At 48.6% G+C, this 17,563-nt stretch overlaps 7 protein-coding genes across 7 annotated transcripts; 4 read left to right on the forward strand and 3 right to left on the reverse strand.

The window, feature by feature from the left end:
- Nucleotides 1-19: 19 nt before the first annotated feature.
- BDW74DRAFT_151778 (glycerol-3-phosphate dehydrogenase GUT2) lies at nucleotides 20-2,787 on the forward strand. Its single transcript, XM_073724253.1, has 4 exons — nucleotides 20-869; nucleotides 938-1,197; nucleotides 1,250-2,578; nucleotides 2,648-2,787. Exons 1-4 carry the CDS (start codon nucleotides 427-429, stop codon nucleotides 2,716-2,718), a joined length of 2,103 nt encoding a protein of 700 aa, XP_073584406.1. The 5' UTR covers nucleotides 20-426; the 3' UTR covers nucleotides 2,719-2,787.
- A 492-nt stretch (nucleotides 2,788-3,279) lies between these two features.
- Nucleotides 3,280-4,491, reverse strand: BDW74DRAFT_151780 (uncharacterized protein). Its single transcript, XM_073724254.1, has one exon. The coding sequence runs from the start codon at nucleotides 4,313-4,315 to the stop codon at nucleotides 4,004-4,006; it is 312 nt and encodes a 103-aa protein (XP_073584407.1). The 5' UTR covers nucleotides 4,316-4,491; the 3' UTR covers nucleotides 3,280-4,003.
- A 2,858-nt stretch (nucleotides 4,492-7,349) lies between these two features.
- BDW74DRAFT_11483 (putative Golgi matrix protein) lies at nucleotides 7,350-8,650 on the forward strand. The gene is made up of 4 exons (XM_073721873.1): nucleotides 7,350-7,802; nucleotides 7,857-8,136; nucleotides 8,205-8,311; nucleotides 8,361-8,650. The coding sequence occupies exons 1-4, from the start codon at nucleotides 7,487-7,489 to the stop codon at nucleotides 8,585-8,587; spliced, it is 930 nt and encodes a 309-aa protein (XP_073584408.1). The 5' UTR covers nucleotides 7,350-7,486; the 3' UTR covers nucleotides 8,588-8,650.
- A 1,593-nt stretch (nucleotides 8,651-10,243) lies between these two features.
- Nucleotides 10,244-11,562, reverse strand: aspD (septin aspD; the record flags this gene model as incomplete). Its single annotated transcript, XM_073726692.1, has 6 exons — nucleotides 10,244-10,582; nucleotides 10,633-10,846; nucleotides 10,920-11,057; nucleotides 11,112-11,193; nucleotides 11,246-11,374; nucleotides 11,436-11,562. The coding sequence occupies 6 exons, from the start codon at nucleotides 11,560-11,562 to the stop codon at nucleotides 10,244-10,246; spliced, it is 1,029 nt and encodes a 342-aa protein (XP_073584409.1).
- Nucleotides 11,563-11,866: 304 nt separating this feature from the next.
- On the forward strand, nucleotides 11,867-12,619 carry BDW74DRAFT_11544 (bL32 family ribosomal protein). The gene is made up of 2 exons (XM_073721896.1): nucleotides 11,867-12,323; nucleotides 12,373-12,619. The coding sequence occupies exons 1-2, from the start codon at nucleotides 11,999-12,001 to the stop codon at nucleotides 12,408-12,410; spliced, it is 363 nt and encodes a 120-aa protein (XP_073584410.1). The 5' UTR covers nucleotides 11,867-11,998; the 3' UTR covers nucleotides 12,411-12,619.
- A 208-nt stretch (nucleotides 12,620-12,827) lies between these two features.
- On the reverse strand, nucleotides 12,828-13,671 carry BDW74DRAFT_177391 (kinetochore Spc25 family protein; the record flags this gene model as incomplete). The annotated part of the gene is made up of 2 exons (XM_073728884.1): nucleotides 12,828-13,372; nucleotides 13,440-13,671. 2 exons carry the CDS (start codon nucleotides 13,669-13,671, stop codon nucleotides 12,828-12,830), a joined length of 777 nt encoding a protein of 258 aa, XP_073584411.1.
- A 209-nt stretch (nucleotides 13,672-13,880) lies between these two features.
- BDW74DRAFT_151791 (uncharacterized protein) lies at nucleotides 13,881-17,563 on the forward strand. Its single transcript, XM_073724255.1, has 4 exons — nucleotides 13,881-14,165; nucleotides 14,219-15,403; nucleotides 15,466-16,153; nucleotides 16,209-17,563. The coding sequence occupies exons 1-4, from the start codon at nucleotides 14,063-14,065 to the stop codon at nucleotides 17,233-17,235; spliced, it is 3,003 nt and encodes a 1,000-aa protein (XP_073584412.1). The 5' UTR covers nucleotides 13,881-14,062; the 3' UTR covers nucleotides 17,236-17,563.

Consider the following 17,563-nt stretch of genomic DNA (forward strand, 5'->3'; position numbering starts at 1 on the left):
ATTTCCACCGTGACAGCCAGCCTTCCCCTACCTCCCTCTTCATATTCTCCTACAACGCCTTCTCAGGTTATTATTTCTTCTTAGTTATCTCACTTCCTCAATATTAGTCGCTTACTATCCCTTCTCCGTTCTCCCTGTCCGGCGCCCGGATAACCTCGTCCGTCCAGGTATGGATAACCCAACTCCGCCAATTTCTCCCTCTCCAATCGCTGGTCATCCCTTGGCTCTCGTGCAAGCGATATTCTGACATGCTTAGTTTGAATCTCTTGAGATATAATCCGCGCGCGCGAACCTTTGTCAGAGAAGCCTAACAGCTTTCGTATTTTCCAATCGCGCAGCCGTCACCGCATCGGTTATATTGCAACGTTAACTGCGGATAAATACGTCTGAGTTGTCGACTTTCGATCCTACATATACTTTTGCAACATGGCATCCCGGAATACTCGCAGGATACTGCGACCTCTCCTCTATGGTACGGCTGCAGTCACAACCGTGGGCGCAGGCGCTCTCTATTTCTCTATTCGTCCCCGCAACATTCCCGGTCTCGAAGCTCCTGCGGTTCCGCCGCCGGGTTATCATGAAGGAAAACTTGTGCCTCCTAGCTTTCCTAAAATCAAGTCACGCTTGGAGCAAATTCAGGAACTCAAGCGCAGTTCTTCCGGCGACGATGCAGATGTGTATGATCTCCTCGTTATCGGCGGAGGCGCAACAGGATCAGGAATTGCACTTGATGCGGCGACTCGTGGACTGAAGGTTGCAGTGGTGGAACGAGATGACTTCAGTGCTGGAACAAGCAGTAAGAGCACCAAGCTTGTTCATGGCGGCGTACGCTACCTGGAAAAGGCCGTGTGGGAATTAGACTATAATCAGTCAGTTTGTCTGCACTTTTGTCCTTCAAGAGCGCGATCGGAACTAACATGTCGGATTTTGTCATCAGGTACAAATTGGTGAAAGAAGCCCTGAGGGAGCGGAAGTACTTCTTGAATACCGCTCCTCATCTTTCGAGTTGGCTCCCGATCATGGTACCAGTGCAGAAGTGGTGGCAGGTTCCATACTTCTGGGCTGGTACGAAATGCTATGATTGGTTGGCCGGCTCGGAGGGAATCGAGAGCTCCTACTTTTTGCCCAAGAGTAAGGCCATCGAAGCATTTCCCATGCTTCGAAAGGATAACGTCCTCGGCGCCATGGTATACTACGGTATGTGCTCCCCAGATCATCGGGAAGTGTGTTAGATGCGCTAATATTGTAGATGGTGCTCACAATGACTCGCGAATGAACGTTTCACTTGCAATGACGGCAGCACTGTATGGTAGCACTGTTGTAAACCATATGGAGGTCACGGGCCTCACAAAGGATGCCTCGGGGAAATTGAACGGTGCTAGGCTTAGGGATTGCATTCCCGACAAGAATGGTCAGCAAGCAGAGGAGATTCCTATCAGGGCGAGAGGTATCATCAACGCCACTGGTCCTTTCACCGATTCTATACGAAAAATGGACGAGCCCGACGTTAAGGAGATTGTGGCGCCCAGTTCGGGTGTTCACGTTATTTTGCCCGGTTACTACAGCCCTTCGAACATGGGTCTTATCGACCCGTCCACCTCTGACGGCCGTGTCATTTTCTTCCTTCCCTGGCAAGGAAACACCATTGCTGGAACTACAGATGCTCCAACGGAAATTACGCGCCAACCTCAACCGTCTGAGCAGGATATCAACTGGATTCTCAAGGAAATCAGAGGTTACCTGGCCCCTGACATCAACGTTGACCGGTCTGATGTACTCGCTGCCTGGTCTGGAATTAGACCATTGGTGCGGGACCCTAAGGTGAAGAGCTCGCAAGCTCTAGTCCGCAACCACCTCATCAGCGTTTCTCCTTCGGGGTTGTTGACCTGCGCCGGAGGCAAGTGGACAACGTACCGCCAGATGGCTGAAGAGGCTGTGGATGAGGCGATCAAGGAATTTAAGCTCAAGCCCCGTGAGATGCATGATGCTCCGGATATCAGTGGAGTGGGTGGACGCGGCTTGGTCGCTGACCACGCTTCGCTCGATGGCTCATGCCAAACTCATCAGGTTCGCCTGATTGGAGCTCACGGCTGGTCCAAAACTCTTTTCATCAACCTCATTCAACATTACGGTCTTGAGACCGATGTCGCCAGGCACCTAACCACGTCATACGGAGATCGCGCCTGGCAGGTAGCAGCACTGTCATCCCCGACCGAGACACGCTTCCCTGTCCGCGGACAACGCATCTCAGCCCTCTATCCTTTCGTTGACGGTGAAGTCCGGTTTGCCGTTCGCCACGAGTACGCACAAACTGCAGTTGATGTAATTGCCCGGAGAACCCGTTTGGCCTTCCTCAACGCCCAGGCTGCCCTCGAAGCGCTTCCCACAGTAATAGACTTGATGGGCGAGGAGCTGCAGTGGGATAAGAACAGGAAAGAGGTCGAGTGGAAAGATAGTGTGCAATTTCTGGCATCGATGGGTCTGGCCCCAGACCTCCTTAGTGTGACCAGAGATCAGGTTGAGGGTGGCAAGATTCAACAGTTGCTTGCTAGTGAGAGGGGAGCGTTTACAAGAACTGGTGAGTACAGATATGTGCCCTGAACCATCGTTGCCGGTAGCTAGATGTAATTACTAACCTCCTTCGCAGAAGCTCCAGCAGACGTGATCGCAGAGACGCATAACCCAGTGATGGGTAGCGAGGCCGGAGCCAATAAATAGACGGAGACCAGCGACATTCAAAATATTTTATTATTATATTATAGACAATAATAGAGATTGTACACTATAGTTTATACTAATAATTCCGATCCGGCCCCTGTAGTGCGCATTATTACGGGGCTTGTTATGGACAGTAATCGCGGGTAATAAACCTTGGCTCCAGAGCTTCGCAGCCTTCTTTTATATAGGCTATAATGCGTAATTATTGTATCAGACATGGCTCGCCCACTATCTATGAGCTCGAAGCGCTAGAAATGACGACTCCAAGAACACCCAACCAAGCTGTAGATACACACGAACATCTAATCCTCCGATCGACTATTATGATTATAGTAGTCTACGTCTGTCGGTCGAGCTCCGCTCAAAGCGTCCGAAATTGGTTTGAACTGTTGGGCCTAGCCAATTCAACCTCGGCCGCAGGAGCTGGGTAGTATGACGTCTTAAGCTCCCCAAGATCGCATCAATATAGTGCGTAGTAGCGCGTCCTCTGTGCACACAGCTGCCAGGAAAAATATTACATCTTCGTTCTTCAGGGCCAAAGCGGCAAAGGATAGTTTAGTACTCCGTAGCATCCATTTTGCCATATTATTTCTGTGCCGAAGGGTATCTAATTCATCTCTTCCGGCACACAAACGCAGCTTCGACTCCCCTAAGGCTAGCGCTCTACTTGAATTATTTTCCTCATAGAACACATATCATCAGAAGTGGAAAAAAAAGGCCTTGAAGAGACCTGCGATGAAGCTCTGACGGAGCCCGTCCACGACAGCTATCGCCTAGGTATACAAAAAGCTGAACCAAGCATAGTGCCGAATTCTTACCCTGCTCGGACTGCGAGTAGCCAAGATGATTGGAATGGCAATAATGGTATAGGATACATTAGTGGAGTCCGAAAATGAAACAAAAGAAGGAGATAAAAGAACCAGGACTCCTTCCAGTTTACAGCATAGACCCGCTGTTTTGCCAAAGACGCCCAAAGAGTTCAACCAAACTGAGAAGAGGACCAAACACCTCGAGTGCGTAGTAGAAGTGTGATTAACCCGTGATGAGTGCATAGTAAATCAATTGAGACTGCCAGAGTCTGTCGGATGGCGATGCTATAAGCACATGCCTTTTAGCGACTCTTAATCCTTTCGGGTGCAGGCGCTGCTCTTTTGAAGCCGGGCATCTTCGAGGAATCCGCGCTTTCAGGCGCGATCTTCAGTTAGAGGACCAACTGGCCACCCGCTAGACCATAATGGCGCAGGCGACGAAGAGTTGCCGTGCATTTGCAACGGTGGAGATCGTGCTATGACTTGCCCGTTCCAGATCTTGACGGGCCTTCCGAATAATTGTCCCAAAACCGAGCAACCGCTTTGCGGACGATCTCTTTGTTTTTCGCATTCTTTTCGTAGTATTGTCGGTAGTAGTTGAACAATGCGAATTCATGCCGGGTGAGCAGGTAGTTCGGATTTCCTTCGATTTTCCTCCATAATGTGTCGCGAGCTGTTGCTAGGATCTCTCCATCTCGACCTTCCAGGGCACCTTTGTCGCCGTTCCTGGCGGCATTCAAAGCCCTCATGTAAATGGGTTCATCATCGGATGACGTTGGGTTGGCCATTTAGAAAGGGATATATAGTGGAGCTGCAATAATCTGGTAGGGCTGCGATGGCCTCAAGAATAACGGTAATAATACAGCTGAACAAGAAAAGAACAACTCAGATTTCCTGTAGGAAGGTAGAAGATCATGAGGACGAGAGAGAAGAAGAAGAAGAAGAAGAAGAAGAAGAAGAAGAAAGGAAAAGTAAAAGTAATTGAAGAGAAAACCTGGTGGGCATGGTTCTTTGCAGGCCCCGGACCTTGCCAAATTAATGCACTGGAAGGTGGAGCAGGGGTGGTGTGGGCAAATCGTGGATCGAGTCCTTTCGTTACAGGAGCACAGCGGTATGAGAGAAAGAAAAAAAAGACATTGACCCTTTGCTGGGGTTGGAGAAGGCTTTTGAAATTTTTCTTGCTGCTTGCTGCTCGAAGATGGGTCCACAAATTATCGTTTAAGTCATGCAAAGTGCAGGAGCAGCTGCCACATGAAAGAACTGAGTGAGAAACAGGTATACCACCATCTGACCCATATCTCTTATGATTTCAGACCAAAATGGAGATGTCGGGAAATGACAGGAGCGACCTCCAGAACCTGAGCCTCTGCCAGACTGTGAATGGCCATGTGGCGGGTGGGGTTGCGTACGGGCTCACCCGCTGTAGCAGCGCCTCGTAACGTCCTTAATAAGGCCAAGTATCCTCCTTGGCGTAACGGTTTTGCATGTGTTTTGGGAGATCCAACCCGGTGTTTGAGCTTCGCTGGGTCTAGTAGTAGGGACTGGTGGGTTCCTAGGTTGAAACCGGTTGAGACGAGCTACCGCCCATGACGCTGATGCTGCTGTCTGGCCTGCTAAATAATATGTTCGGATTGTTGTTAATATGATTGTGCATGCCCAGAGAATACCTATATCGTAGCACGGCACACCTCCAGGTGCGGCGCTAACGCTTGCAGTCCAGGCCGTTTGTTGAGCTCGTGGATAGGTCGGATTCGCTCTTTGGGGGGGATCAGGAATCAGCTAGGGAAGTATAAAAGAATCAGACAATGTGTTATTTTTCTCAGCTAATGGGAGGACGCGGACAAACTCCCTTACTCATCTCGAAGTGGAGCAGCAGGGGAGCTTCAGTCGCTCTCTGGGAGTCATAGGCCATGGCCAAAAATGACTCGCATATATGAACTTATGTAAAGGAGCGTTTTGGCCAATCATGCGCGCATTGAACTGTGTCTAGAATAGTAAAACTCCAATTGGATGTCGTGCTAATGTGGTGTATCAAACCGCCCTCTCACCGATTTATGCATAATGAGTAGTGGTGCATCACGGCGTCTTAAATAGAATCCGCCTTCAAGGATCAAACCTGCTCGGCAAGGTCGAGGCTTTGGCGTCTCGGTTGTCGTACTTTGGGTGGCAGCCAAAGTACGCCGTTGAGGTTGGGCGCAGTGCGTCCTTCTCCGTAGCGCGCTACTATTCACTAGTCTCACTGTCATATGTATTGTTCGATTACATTTGATTTTGGTATCTCTCTGCCTGCAAGTGCAAGCTACCTAGGTAGACTACAGTACATGACGGACTTGTCTATCCACCGAACAACATCTTATTGTTGCACTGTTCGTTACCAGTGGTACCATACAAATACAGAATATATTTATTTCCATAGGTTGATGGACATGCCGAGTCCGTTCGTTCCCAGCACTCGGGGGCCAAGGCCTTGACGTCAAGCCGAAGTCTAAACGCTCTGCTCCAGTTACCCACCAAACTTTTATAGTTCGATAAGCGGTCAACAAACGAACAAACCGTGGAACTCTTGACGCGATAACGGCTGAGGCTATGTAACCCTATCCTCCTCTCGAGGCTGCCGTTAGATAGGTAGTAGCTGCAGGAAATCTGCGCATGCTTTAGATACCCTGAGGTCATGGTTTCGCTCCGACGCTCTACTGGGGATGCTGTCCCCAACCTCGCGCATTTGCTATGAGACTAACAGACTTCCGCTGTGTACCCACTATTGGTGCGCTTGGTCTTAGCATGTCGTTTCATGTTGGCAAGCTTTCGTGCCGACCTCGACACATGCCATGAAGCAAGCCCATGTTGGAGCGGCGATAATCATGGTAAGCAATCAAGCTTGTTCCTAGCCATCAATGCTTTACGGCTCATTAATCCGTTCTGGTTTATGATTGAAGGTCCAGACGAAATATGTACTTGTAAGAAAGGCTATCCATGGTTTGACCATGGTTTGACCTGCGACGGACGGAGAGCTGGTACAGTCAGCGGAAATTCTGGGCACCGCGAGCTCCCAACCACGCTAGTGATGTTGACAGCTATGGCCACCAGCCCCGTTACTTCCAGTAGATAAAACTACTCAGCCGCCAGAGAATCCACTCGTTGCTGCGGAAAAAAAGTGTTTGAAAATGCCGGAAGGTATGATACTCCCCAGAAACTTGTCGCTGGCTCGATTTATCTCAAAGCAATGCTCTCTAACTAGTATTGGGATTAGGGGGAAAATCAAAAAACAAGAAGAAGAACAAGGCCCAGGCCCACCCCGATGCGATCAATGTGAACATCCCAAATGATGATTCAAACGATCTGGTGGGAACCGATGTATTCATGCCAACGGAATTATATTTTCTTGTTCAAAACTAAGTCTCAGAGCTAGGACGTACTACCGAACACCCCTGAAGAACACAAGCCGGAAGCTTCCGCAAATGGAAAAGAAAATGACGCTACTTCAACCGAAGATGGACATGCTGATAATGATACCGATAATTCAAGAGCCAAATCACCAATTTTGGAAGCTCTCCGATATAAAGACCGCTTTGATGCCCTCGTAAGGGACCGAGACTCGCTGCGTGCTGAGGTGACCGATATGCGGAAATCTCTGGAACAGATACAGTCGAAGCACCACATAGATATGCAGGCTTTACAAAGCAAGCTGGATGATGCAGAAAGCAAAAAAGAACACGCGGAGTCTCAGTACCGTGGTTTACTCGAGCGGGTCAATACAATCAAATCGCAGCTTGGCGAACGTCTCAAGGAGGATGCCGTATGTACAATGCGTGATTTTCATCCTTTGATCATACGCTAATACGACATAGGAGGAGATTTCTCAAGCGCGGTCAAGGATAGAAGAGTTGGAGGAACTGACTGCGAGCACAAAAGAACAATATGAGTTCAAGGTCTCGGAGCTGACGGAGGAGAATCAACGGATGTCGCAGGAGCTTTCTGAATTACGAGAACGTACGAATTTGTCTCAACAGAATTGGCTAAGGGAAAAAGATGACCTTTTGGAGCAAGAGTCGTATCTACAGTCTGAATTCGAGCAAGCAAAGGAGGCCATGCACAATTGGGAGGTACTCGCCATGGAGGAGCGCTCAATCAGAGAGAATCTTGGGGAGAAAGTCATAGATTTAGAGGAACAACTGACTACCGTGAAGGACGCATACGAGAGAACATCGGCCGAGCGTGATTCGCAAGCAGCCACCGTTGATGGATTACAACGGGCTCTACATGAAATACAGGCCGGTGAGTTCTTGTTCCCCAGACTACACAGCTTTGACAACTGCTAACTTATTGCAGCGCGCAAACAAGAGCTTCGTGAACTCGTAGAAAGTTCCGATACCCAGCTTGAGGAACTCAAGCAAGCACTAAGCGAGGCCAAGTCAAAAGAATCAGAGGCGAGGGGCTGTCTACGGGATATCCAACAAGAACTCGAAAGAGTGCGACCCTTTGAGAAAGAAGTCAAGGAGAAGAATCTTCTTATTGGCAAGCTTAGACATGAAGCTGTTACGTTGAATGACCACTTGACAAAAGCTTTGCGATTTCTCAAAAAGGGGAAGCCTGAAGATAACGTTGATAGGTGAGCATAACCATTGAGTGACATGGGCCCTTCTGCTCCTCGCTGTACTGATAATAATGTACAAATAGACATATAGTGACGAATCACCTCCTACACTTCCTTGCGCTGGATCGATCAGACCCAAAAAAGTTCCAGATCCTACAACTCATTGCGGCTCTACTAGGATGGTCGGACGGTAGGCGTTATCTGAGTTTACATTGGAAGTTATCACTGACGTTATCAAGAACAACGCGAGCAGGCCGGTCTGGCCCGTCCAGGCGCGTCTGGGACATCTTCTAGACTTCGGGTCCCTGGTTCACCTATGCATCGTACGCCTAGTACGCCGACTTTGGCGACCGAGTTTATGGACAATGGGACAACGAGTAAGGAATCGCTAGCGGAACTGTGGTCAAACTTCCTTGAGCAAGAGTCAAAGGCTTCATCCCATGACACTAATTCAGTGACGAAATGAAGCTGAAGATGTACACTAACTTGCACCACCTCTGATTACGGCTTATACAGCAGCATAATATATTTCTAGTCTACTTAAGCCTTGTCTCCACTGTCTGCGACTCTGCGATACTCCTCCCTCCGCTAAAAGCGGTCAACTTCACTTACCGCCCCAATGGCCTCAGATTGCGTAAGAAAAACATAAGAGTTGCACACCCTGCTCCTCAATTATTAGTATATGCATTCCTTCTCTAAGGTTCGTGGAATATTGTCATCTTTTGCTGCACATCGTGCAGCGTTACCACACATCATACTTTCTACAATGGCTACTAGTGCAGGTACAAGCTCCTGAAACGTGAAATTCGAACTACCTCTCCACCTTTGAACATTGAACATTATATTAATGTGAGCAAAACAATTCTAGTACAAAGGTATCGTCCAGTTGTAGTGTCTGGGCCCTCTGGAACTGGCAAATCAACACTACTCAAGAGACTTTTCGCGGAGTATCCAAATACCTTCGGCTTCTCAGTTTCTCGTCCGTAACCCTGAACTCTGGGGCGGGGTTCAGCAATCAAGCGCCCGCAAGCTGCTAACACCTGCCAGACACAACGAGAGTCCCTCGACCTGGCGAGCAACACGCCCGTGAATACTACTTCGTAACAAAGGAGGACTTTCTCGACCTGGTCAGCAAAAACGGCTTCATCGAACATGCTCAATTTGGTGGCAATCATTATGGAACAAGCGTGCAAGCTGTGAAGGATATTGCAGCGAAGGAACGGATATGCATTTTGGACATTGAAATGGAGGTCAGTCGCTCTCAATCTCTGCAAGCAAAATTGCGGCGGATTCCACCAGTCAGCAACTGACGAATCTACCCCTAATTCAAATAGGGCGTGAAGCAGGTGAAGAAGACTGATTTGAACGCGCGGTTCCTATTTCTTGCGCCGCCATCTGTTGAAGAGCTAGAGAGAAGGTTACGTGGTCGCGGTACGGAGACGGAGGAGAGCCTGCAGAAACGATTAATGCAGGCCACGAACGAACTTGAGTACGCGAAACAACCTGGCGCACACGACAGGATCGTTGTCAATGATGATTTGGAGACTGCGTACCAGGAATTGAAGGATTACATAGTTGATGGCGGCAAGTTCGGATTGGAGGCATAACTAACACGGCGTTGACTTTTTTTTTAAAAGCGGGCTTATATCCCTGGCATGTATGCCCCTATCCCTTCACTGAAAGGTTAAGGGTCCTAGTTGAGCTAGCACTCAGTTACCGCGTATAGAAAGCGCTCGGATTATAGAAACATATTTCCCTTGAACCTGAACATTAAGGAAATTAAGTACATGGATTGACGAGATGAATGCTAGCGCTCTCATGCTAGCTCTCTTTTCGGGACACGCAAAATGAAATCGTAGGAGATTGGAGTAAACCAACCATTCTCCATGCAATGGGAGAAGGATAACAATAAATATACTGAAAGCCTAGAGTTAAAAGGGGATATCTGTAATAGCATGCTGGTAAGGAAGAGGTGAAGTGATATGGAGCCCGAGGCTAAAGAATGGAGCGAAGCGAATCTCTGCAAAGGCTGTCTTTCCGGTCATTCTCCTGTCAAAATCGGTCGGTACCAGGAGACAGTGATTGATGGATAATGGTGTGTTCGTCAATGTTCCTCGCTTAATCAGTAGCCATTCATCGTGACTCGCTGTGAGTTGCGGCTCAATTCCCTGTCAGCGGACGGGCTAATCGGCCGGCTGCCGCCAGTATGGCCACCTGCGGCGCTGCTCTCCTTCAGTGCCAGAAGCTGCTTGGCACGGAAGGTCTCGTAGTGAATTTGGCTTGTTGTTTCGATGAGATCTTGGAGATGGGTACGAGTAAGGAAATTCCGCAGGGAAACAAACTCGCAGTGGCTCTCGTCCTCCACATTGATAACACCCCAGCGGTTCTGGCGCCCACGAACGGGTTGACCGTTCACGACAATAGTCCTCTCACTTCCGACAACTGCAAAGGGAATGATATCCTGGTAGGTCATTAGGTAAGGCATCATGGGAGCAACGCGGATATCCATACCTTGATGCGAGCGTTCACAGCACGCTCCTCGTCGTCAAGCTCATCATTATCATATGGATACATTTTGAGGTTGTGGAACGCAAACTCCTCCTTGATCCGCTCTTTGAATGCCTGGCGTTCTTCGAGGGTCAGCGAATCGGCCTTGGCGATCACAGGCACGACATTGACGACGTCAGACAGCTTCTTCAGAACAACAATATCAATGGGTTTCAGACTGTCCACGGGTGATCATATCATTAGCTCTATTGCTTTCCTAGGGGATGCTAATAGGTCTCTTCAAAACTCACGCATGGCCAGAAGGCTGAATGAAAAACAAACAGCAGTGGATACGAGTATCTTGGATATAGCGGTCACGCTGCGCAGTAAGCTCTTTGCGGAGGTACGCGGAGTGCTGGTCCTTGATGTACTTCACGATTGGGTCCCAGCTAGCAATAGATTAGCGCTTGTATTGCAGAGAAGTAACAAGTATAGTCTGATACCATCTGTCATTGTTAACCTGGTCACCGTATCCTGGCGTGTCGACAATATTGAGTCGAAGACGGACGCCATTCTCCTCAATGACTATCTGGTGGTTAGAGAATCAAGCCGTCGACGGCACGGAACAACCACCTACTGTGGGAAACAGTTTGAATCTCCGTAGTCGAGCGTACGGGTTCATTGGGGGTCAGGCGACCCTTAGAATCGATCAAATGCGAGGCAAATATGGTGTTGATTAATGTGGATTTTCCAAGACCAGTCTGGCCTATTCATCGACTTAGCACCAAGTACATCTGACCAAACAGGAGAGGACGATGGCTTCTCACCAACACACATAACATTGAACTGGAAGCCACGCTTAAGCAGCTTCCGTTCAATTTGAGAAGTAATGCTGTCAAAACCGACATGGCTTCGGGGAAAGACCGCAGATTGGGGGGAGCTCGCAGTGGCCATGGTGGTGTAAGGGAATTAGAAGATCCGGAACAATGGGTGGTCAATGGGAGGTATTTGATGGAAAGAGATGGGAGACGAAAGGGTAGCAGTAAAGCTCACAGCGAGAACCTAACCCCCGAGAGATATGAGACTTTACCCCAAGAATAGAGCCGGTCTGGTATCGATTAAGAGGGAGAGAGCGGCCATGATAGACCCCTTTAATTGTTGTCGCGACTCAGGGGGGTCCTAGTCCTAGTTGGGCTTAGTGCCTGTCTCTCCAGATCCAAACCCAGCAAACTACTACTCACAGGTGCGTCAGGAAAAGCTTCAATTTGCCAATTTCCGGTAATCGCAGCACGCCCCCCTCGCACCCTCTTGATCAACCATCTTGGTCAACCAATTTCTCTTGACCGGCATTAACTTTGCGGATACCTGAACGAACATCAGTCACGTCATTATGGCTCTGCGATCGCTTTATTCCAGCACGATACCTCAGTTTTCCGTACCATCGAGATCTCTTACGATCGGTCTCTCGTCGCAGCCTTCGATATTCCTTTCCGCAATTCTCCGACCGGCTGCTTTTGCTTTGAATGTGCCTGGCATTCTATCAGACATATGGGAATCTGTTCTCCGAGCTGTTCCTAAAAAGAAGACGTCCCACATGAAGAAGCGACACAGGCAAATGGCTGGCAAGGCTTTGAAGGACGTCAAGAACCTCAACACCTGCCCCGCATGTGGTCAAATCAAACGTTCTCACGTGCTATGTCAGCACTGCGTCGAAAGTATGTAAAAGTATGCTGTTCATATCTAACGCTCTAACGTTTCTCGTAGGTATCAAGAAACAATGGGGCAAAGCTCAATTAGCGTGAATATGTGTCTAGTGGCAGGACAAGCTGGGTGACGATGATTCATGGAATGTCAAGGTTAAGTCCTGGATAAGGATGTTATTGTTTAGGTATTATGTGTTGCGCTGCATGGATTTTCGGCGTTTGGTTTAGCAATTTTCTAGGATTTGTACTGTATTGGGATACAAGAACTACACAAGAACTCTGAAAGAGAAAGGACACCCGGCCAATGCGTTGGAGTTGCCGTCGAGGTTAATGCTGTTCAGGTCTTGCAACTGTTCAACCGTCTAACCCTGATCGGGTATCAGAAAGTAGGAGCCCTGGACGACATAAATCCTAAGTTGTGATGGTCGCCGTCAATAACCATTGAATTCATCTTTATGTGTATATGTCGTGACTCGGAACAGTTTAATCGTGGTTCGTGATTAGGGTTGACAGTCGCTATTTCAACACCTCGACGAATAATCTGCGCATCCTCTTCAGGAAGGCGCCGAAGTCGCGATCCTCATTCAAAATGTCTAGCTGCCGGTCCAAAGAATCCCTATCTAGCTTGGGCCGTGTATGAAAGACTTCATAATCGCGGCTGGACGTACCTAATTCAAACCATGCCTCAGCTTCCCAATCCTTCTCCAGCAGGTGACTGTAAACGAATTTTAATCGATCTTCCCTGCCCGCACCCTCTATTCGTAAACACAGATAGTCTTGCCAAAATTCAAGTTCCGGTACGTTTAGACGTGCCTGTGCGTCAAGGTAGCGGGAGTGACTCTTCTGCGCTTTCAGTCTATGATTTATGGCACGTTGTGTTTCTTCAATCTGCTGCCGCAGCCGGTCGCGCTTCGTAAGACGGGAGTCGTGCTCTAATGTAACGGATGAAACAGCGGCATGCATTTCAGCGGCTTCGGCGGCTTCTTTCTGGAGTGTTTGTTCGTGGGTTTGCGATTTGAGATTGAGGATCTCAATGTCGCGTTGTCTCATTCGTTCATCTTCTGTTCAGCACTTCCCATTAATGCTGTCTTCCTTCGAGCCCTTTCCTAGTGATCAGTGGTCACCAACCTTGTAGTTCAGCTAGGCCAATCTTAAACTGATTCCTTTCTTCCAGAACCTGTTTCCTACCGCGTTCTATGAACGCGTCGAACTGAGCCGTAAATTGCGCCATACGACTGCGCAAATCTTCGAACCCGAAATTGATGCTTGGAAGCGAGTCGGCCATTGAGGGTGCTGTTGCGGATGTCAGAGGTGGCCGTATACCGCTTGTCGAGAGAGACGGATCAAACGAGGACGACATGTTGAGAATCGCAGATATGCTGCGCGGCTACCTGAACTGACTGGCCTGTTGAATTTGTGCCCAAAAACGTTGCGTTAGCGGTGATTCAGAAGAGGGAAAGTTGACTTGGCGTTGTTGCGGCGCAACCAGAAAGCTTGGCATTGCAGCTGACACATTTTATGCAGGAAAAGTCCGAGAGCGTCCTGATCAGAGCGTCCTGATCAACACTCCGACCATATGACTTCATTCCAACATCTGCGCCGAAGCAGATGCAACTGGCGGCTAACCTTGAAAGCACCAGATTGTGTCCTGAGCTTTTCCTCTGCAATCACCCAACTTTGATTAGAGACTGTTCTCGATATGCTGGTTGAGTCAGATCCTCTGTGTATGGCCACCAATAAAGATAGACCAAATGGATGAGAATACAACGACGCAGCTTCACTATGGACACTTGGGAAAGCCCGTGTACCGTCTAAAGACACGGTCTTGGGAATTCTCGCGCACACTAGCTCCTTGTAAGCCACCTGAGAACTTCTCATCATCTACAATATGCTAACAATCAGGGAAGCACCGCGCATATCATACACTGGGGTCGCTAAGGTTACTATACAGTCGCCCTCTACATCTGTTGAAAAGTCATCTACGCCGACGCGATCAATAATATCTCGGGGTTATCCTGAGCTTATTGCAAGTTATCGCCTTGCTCACAGTGAGATATTCTCCCAGCCTATAACAGCAACGAGCAAAGCATGCGACCCCTTGGTATCTACGCTTCTCGATCTAGGACGAGCAGTGGACTTCGATATCGATACTTCTGGACGGCGGGCGGTTCCCATAGTTGCATTTGCATCTGGAGAATGCGGTAACGTCGTTTCTTTGCGGACTATAACGGAGGAGACGATTGAGATGGAACAATTCACGATCTCTCCATTGCGTGTTCCAACGATTGGAGATGAGGATCACGTTGAATGGCTAGCAGACGGGGCTCCAATCCGGCAAATTTGTTTCTCTCGTGGCCAGGATGGCAGAGCTACGTTCATGGCTGTTCGCTTTTCATCTACGGTCGTTTTCAAACCACTTTATCGTCGGACTCCCATGTTAGTCCCTGTACATCGAAACACAAGCGGCATGGTCTACGATCATCAAGTCTCACGCCTTGACCCGAACTTCTTGATGGAGATAACTATCTCGCATACCGGGGGCGCTGCCCACGCAGACGTGAGGTTTAACCCCTGGGACCAGAGTCAGCTTGCTATCGTTGATGAGGAAGGAAAATGGAGCATTTGGCAATTACGCAATCAGCACAGGCGCAACAAGGACAATTGGGTTGCCACATGTGTGTTGACGGGTACGATTCCATGGGTTAGTCCATTGGCGAGTGCCGAGGAGCATGAGTTGTCAGGTAAACAAACTCGACATGACGGATGGCTAGCCGTTGAATGGGCCGGTAATGGTGATTATATTGTTGTCTGCGATCGAAGATGCTCCATGCTTTACTGTGTGAAGAGGAAAAAAGCTATTCCTATTACCATGGAAATAGGCTACACCAGACGGTCCGATTGGATTCTAGGCGTTCAGAGCAGCACCTGCAAACCTTCGCATATTTTTATTCTCACAACTTCCCGAATTGTATGGTTCGAGGTACCCGCCACTAAAGATGCAGGGCCCTCGCTAATCCCGCGCCTTTCCTGGCGTCATTTTCGCGACTCGGATGATACAACGCTGCAGTTAGCTCCGCTAACTGTGAACAAGGGTGAGAAAATCCTCAGTGCCTCGTAATCTTCTCTTGTACAGATCTGATAAATGTTATCGCAGAGTTCTACCTTGTTGCTTATTCCCGTCTTAACAACCTTGTACTGGCATTTTATTGCTCGGATCCTCCTGAAGCTGTGCCTCCTGAAGTCGTGTCTCCTGAAGTTGTGTGTGGTTCAGCACCTGCCTTTGATCCCTTTGTTTTGCAGATACCATCCCCATCCCATCATAATGGAGATCCTGAGGCCCATCTAAAGGAAATGCCCCTTTCCACTCTTGTCTTTAGAGAAACGGTGCCCGAGACTATTGACGGCAAGGGCTTGAACTGTGGCTTTATCAAAGTCTTTGCTGTAGATTCGGGCCTTCGTGTTCTCGAATCGTTGTACTCAACAACTTCGACTCGTGGTCGCGGTGGTGAGTTCTTGTGCGGGGATAACGTTCTGCATGTCAAGACTTTACGGCACACTGGGCCGCAGAAAAAAAGAGCCAATTCCAAGAGTGGTTTTATCGTTGATGATTGGGACGAATCCGTGCATGTTGTTGGCTCAATCTCAGACCGCGGAATTGGCAGTATAGTCCCGTGGACAGAGCCGCAATTTGCACTTGATTATACACATATATATGCTATAGCGACCGGAATATTCAAAGATGCTTGTGAAGGAACAACGGAGTGCAGTTTCCAGGAATCAATTCAGAAAGTGGTGGACAGAATCGCCGGTGGTGTGCCTTCGGAAGGGCCTAGGCGCACAGTGTAGGTTACCCCTTGCCAGTTAGCAGTGACTTGCAGTATGCTGACAACGATCCAGGCTTGAAGTTTTACAGAAGTCACCTATGTTGGACGACATCGACCAGAACGCGCAATATCTAGCCGCCTTTGTCTCACAATTTGCCTCGCACCAGCCAGCGCTCGGCAAATGGGATCATCTTCGGGTACAGCCCTACGGTATGTTCAGTGCGCATTTAACCCAGCAAGCAGAACTACTCGAGGTGTCGAAGTTGGACTTAGTTTCTATATATGATCGACTGGTTAACGACTGGCTCATGAACTTACCTTCTGACGTGCCCGGGCGTGTTAGGATTTTTAAAGAAAAAGCAATTCGACACTTTGTGGTCGACATTGTGCTGTCGCAAATCATTAACATACAAAAACCAAAAACTGCTAATATCAGGCATAAAGGTGTGACTTCGCCTACCTATTCCAACAGCGACCTAGTCAGCTCACCAGCACTTGCCTATGAGCCGTCGTCTCATCAATATTTGCCAAGTTTCTTCATGAACCAAGGTATCATATCTCAGGCAAATACAGCAGCTACGCAAAGCAGCTCTGCAGTGGGAGACTCGACATTACCGATGTGCAATGGTGATCAATCACCTCCCGCTGCGGTATTATCATCTTACTCGGCGCTATACAAGACAGGGCCGATTTCTCAGGATGCAGAACGTATTCTCGGCCACTGGAAAGCTGGACTCGATCCAACGTCTTATTCTCCAGTCCTGGATAAGTTCAGGTCAGCAATCAGTAATCAGACTCCGCAACAAAGATTGCGAAAGAAGGATACGTCACAGCGCTCCAAAAATTCAAGTCTTCATTCACCTATGCCACCGTCCGTGCCATCCACACTGCCTCATGTCTCTACGTCTACCCTTGCTCATGGGGGAACTTGGGGCAGTCAGCCGGAAAATGGCCAGGCCCATATGGAATACTATCAGAGCAGCCAAGTCATAAGTGATGTCCCAATGAGTCAGATCGAGCGGGGTGCGTTTGGAGGTCGTGAGGCAGGCCGGAAAGGTGGTGCTAAGGCAAAGAAGAAGAAAAGAGAGGCTGGGTTCTAGCCTTCTAAGTCGTCCATTCAAATCCCTGGGCGCAAAGCCTATTTTGCAGGCCGGGTTTCTGTATCCCATGGATTACCTACATGCACTTTACAAAGCTGATGGAGTATTGTTCATGAGTGGACTCGGTGGTCAGTTAGATACCAGATCTATTGATAACTTAACCTTCCGTGATTTGATGAGGTGATAGCGAAGCACCAAGAGTTATATATGCGTTGTTCTGTTTTCAAAGTCTGTAAATTTAAGCACTAAACAATGTAAGAACCGACTGGTGCTTTGCTAGACCATAAACTGACTTTTCTGGAGACAACATAGTTAGCAATCATTAGCA

The sequence above is a fragment of the Aspergillus multicolor genome (assembly GCF_047715735.1).
Source record: "Aspergillus multicolor strain CBS 133.54 unplaced genomic scaffold BDW74scaffold_10, whole genome shotgun sequence".
NCBI lineage: Eukaryota > Fungi > Ascomycota > Eurotiomycetes > Eurotiales > Aspergillaceae > Aspergillus > Aspergillus multicolor.

Coding starts and splice junctions, on each gene's coding strand:
- BDW74DRAFT_151778 (XM_073724253.1), top strand. CDS start 427: ATGGCATCCCGGAATACTCGCAGGATACTGCGACCTCTCCTCTATGGT. Junction 1,198..1,249: donor CGGCGCCATGGTATACTACG/GTATGTGCTCCC, acceptor CTAATATTGTAG/ATGGTGCTCACAATGACTCG. Junction 2,579..2,647: donor GGGAGCGTTTACAAGAACTG/GTGAGTACAGAT, acceptor CCTCCTTCGCAG/AAGCTCCAGCAGACGTGATC.
- BDW74DRAFT_151791 (XM_073724255.1), top strand. CDS start 14,063: ATGGATGAGAATACAACGACGCAGCTTCACTATGGACACTTGGGAAAG. Junction 14,166..14,218: donor CTCGCGCACACTAGCTCCTT/GTAAGCCACCTG, acceptor CAATCAGGGAAG/CACCGCGCATATCATACACT. Junction 15,404..15,465: donor TCCGCTAACTGTGAACAAGG/GTGAGAAAATCC, acceptor ATGTTATCGCAG/AGTTCTACCTTGTTGCTTAT.
- BDW74DRAFT_11483 (XM_073721873.1), top strand. CDS start 7,487: ATGTCGCAGGAGCTTTCTGAATTACGAGAACGTACGAATTTGTCTCAA. Junction 8,137..8,204: donor CCTGAAGATAACGTTGATAG/GTGAGCATAACC, acceptor ATGTACAAATAG/ACATATAGTGACGAATCACC. Junction 8,312..8,360: donor TCTACTAGGATGGTCGGACG/GTAGGCGTTATC, acceptor GACGTTATCAAG/AACAACGCGAGCAGGCCGGT.
- BDW74DRAFT_11544 (XM_073721896.1), top strand. CDS start 11,999: ATGGCTCTGCGATCGCTTTATTCCAGCACGATACCTCAGTTTTCCGTA. Junction 12,324..12,372: donor ATGTCAGCACTGCGTCGAAA/GTATGTAAAAGT, acceptor CGTTTCTCGTAG/GTATCAAGAAACAATGGGGC.
- BDW74DRAFT_151780 (XM_073724254.1), bottom strand. CDS start 4,315: ATGGCCAACCCAACGTCATCCGATGATGAACCCATTTACATGAGGGCT.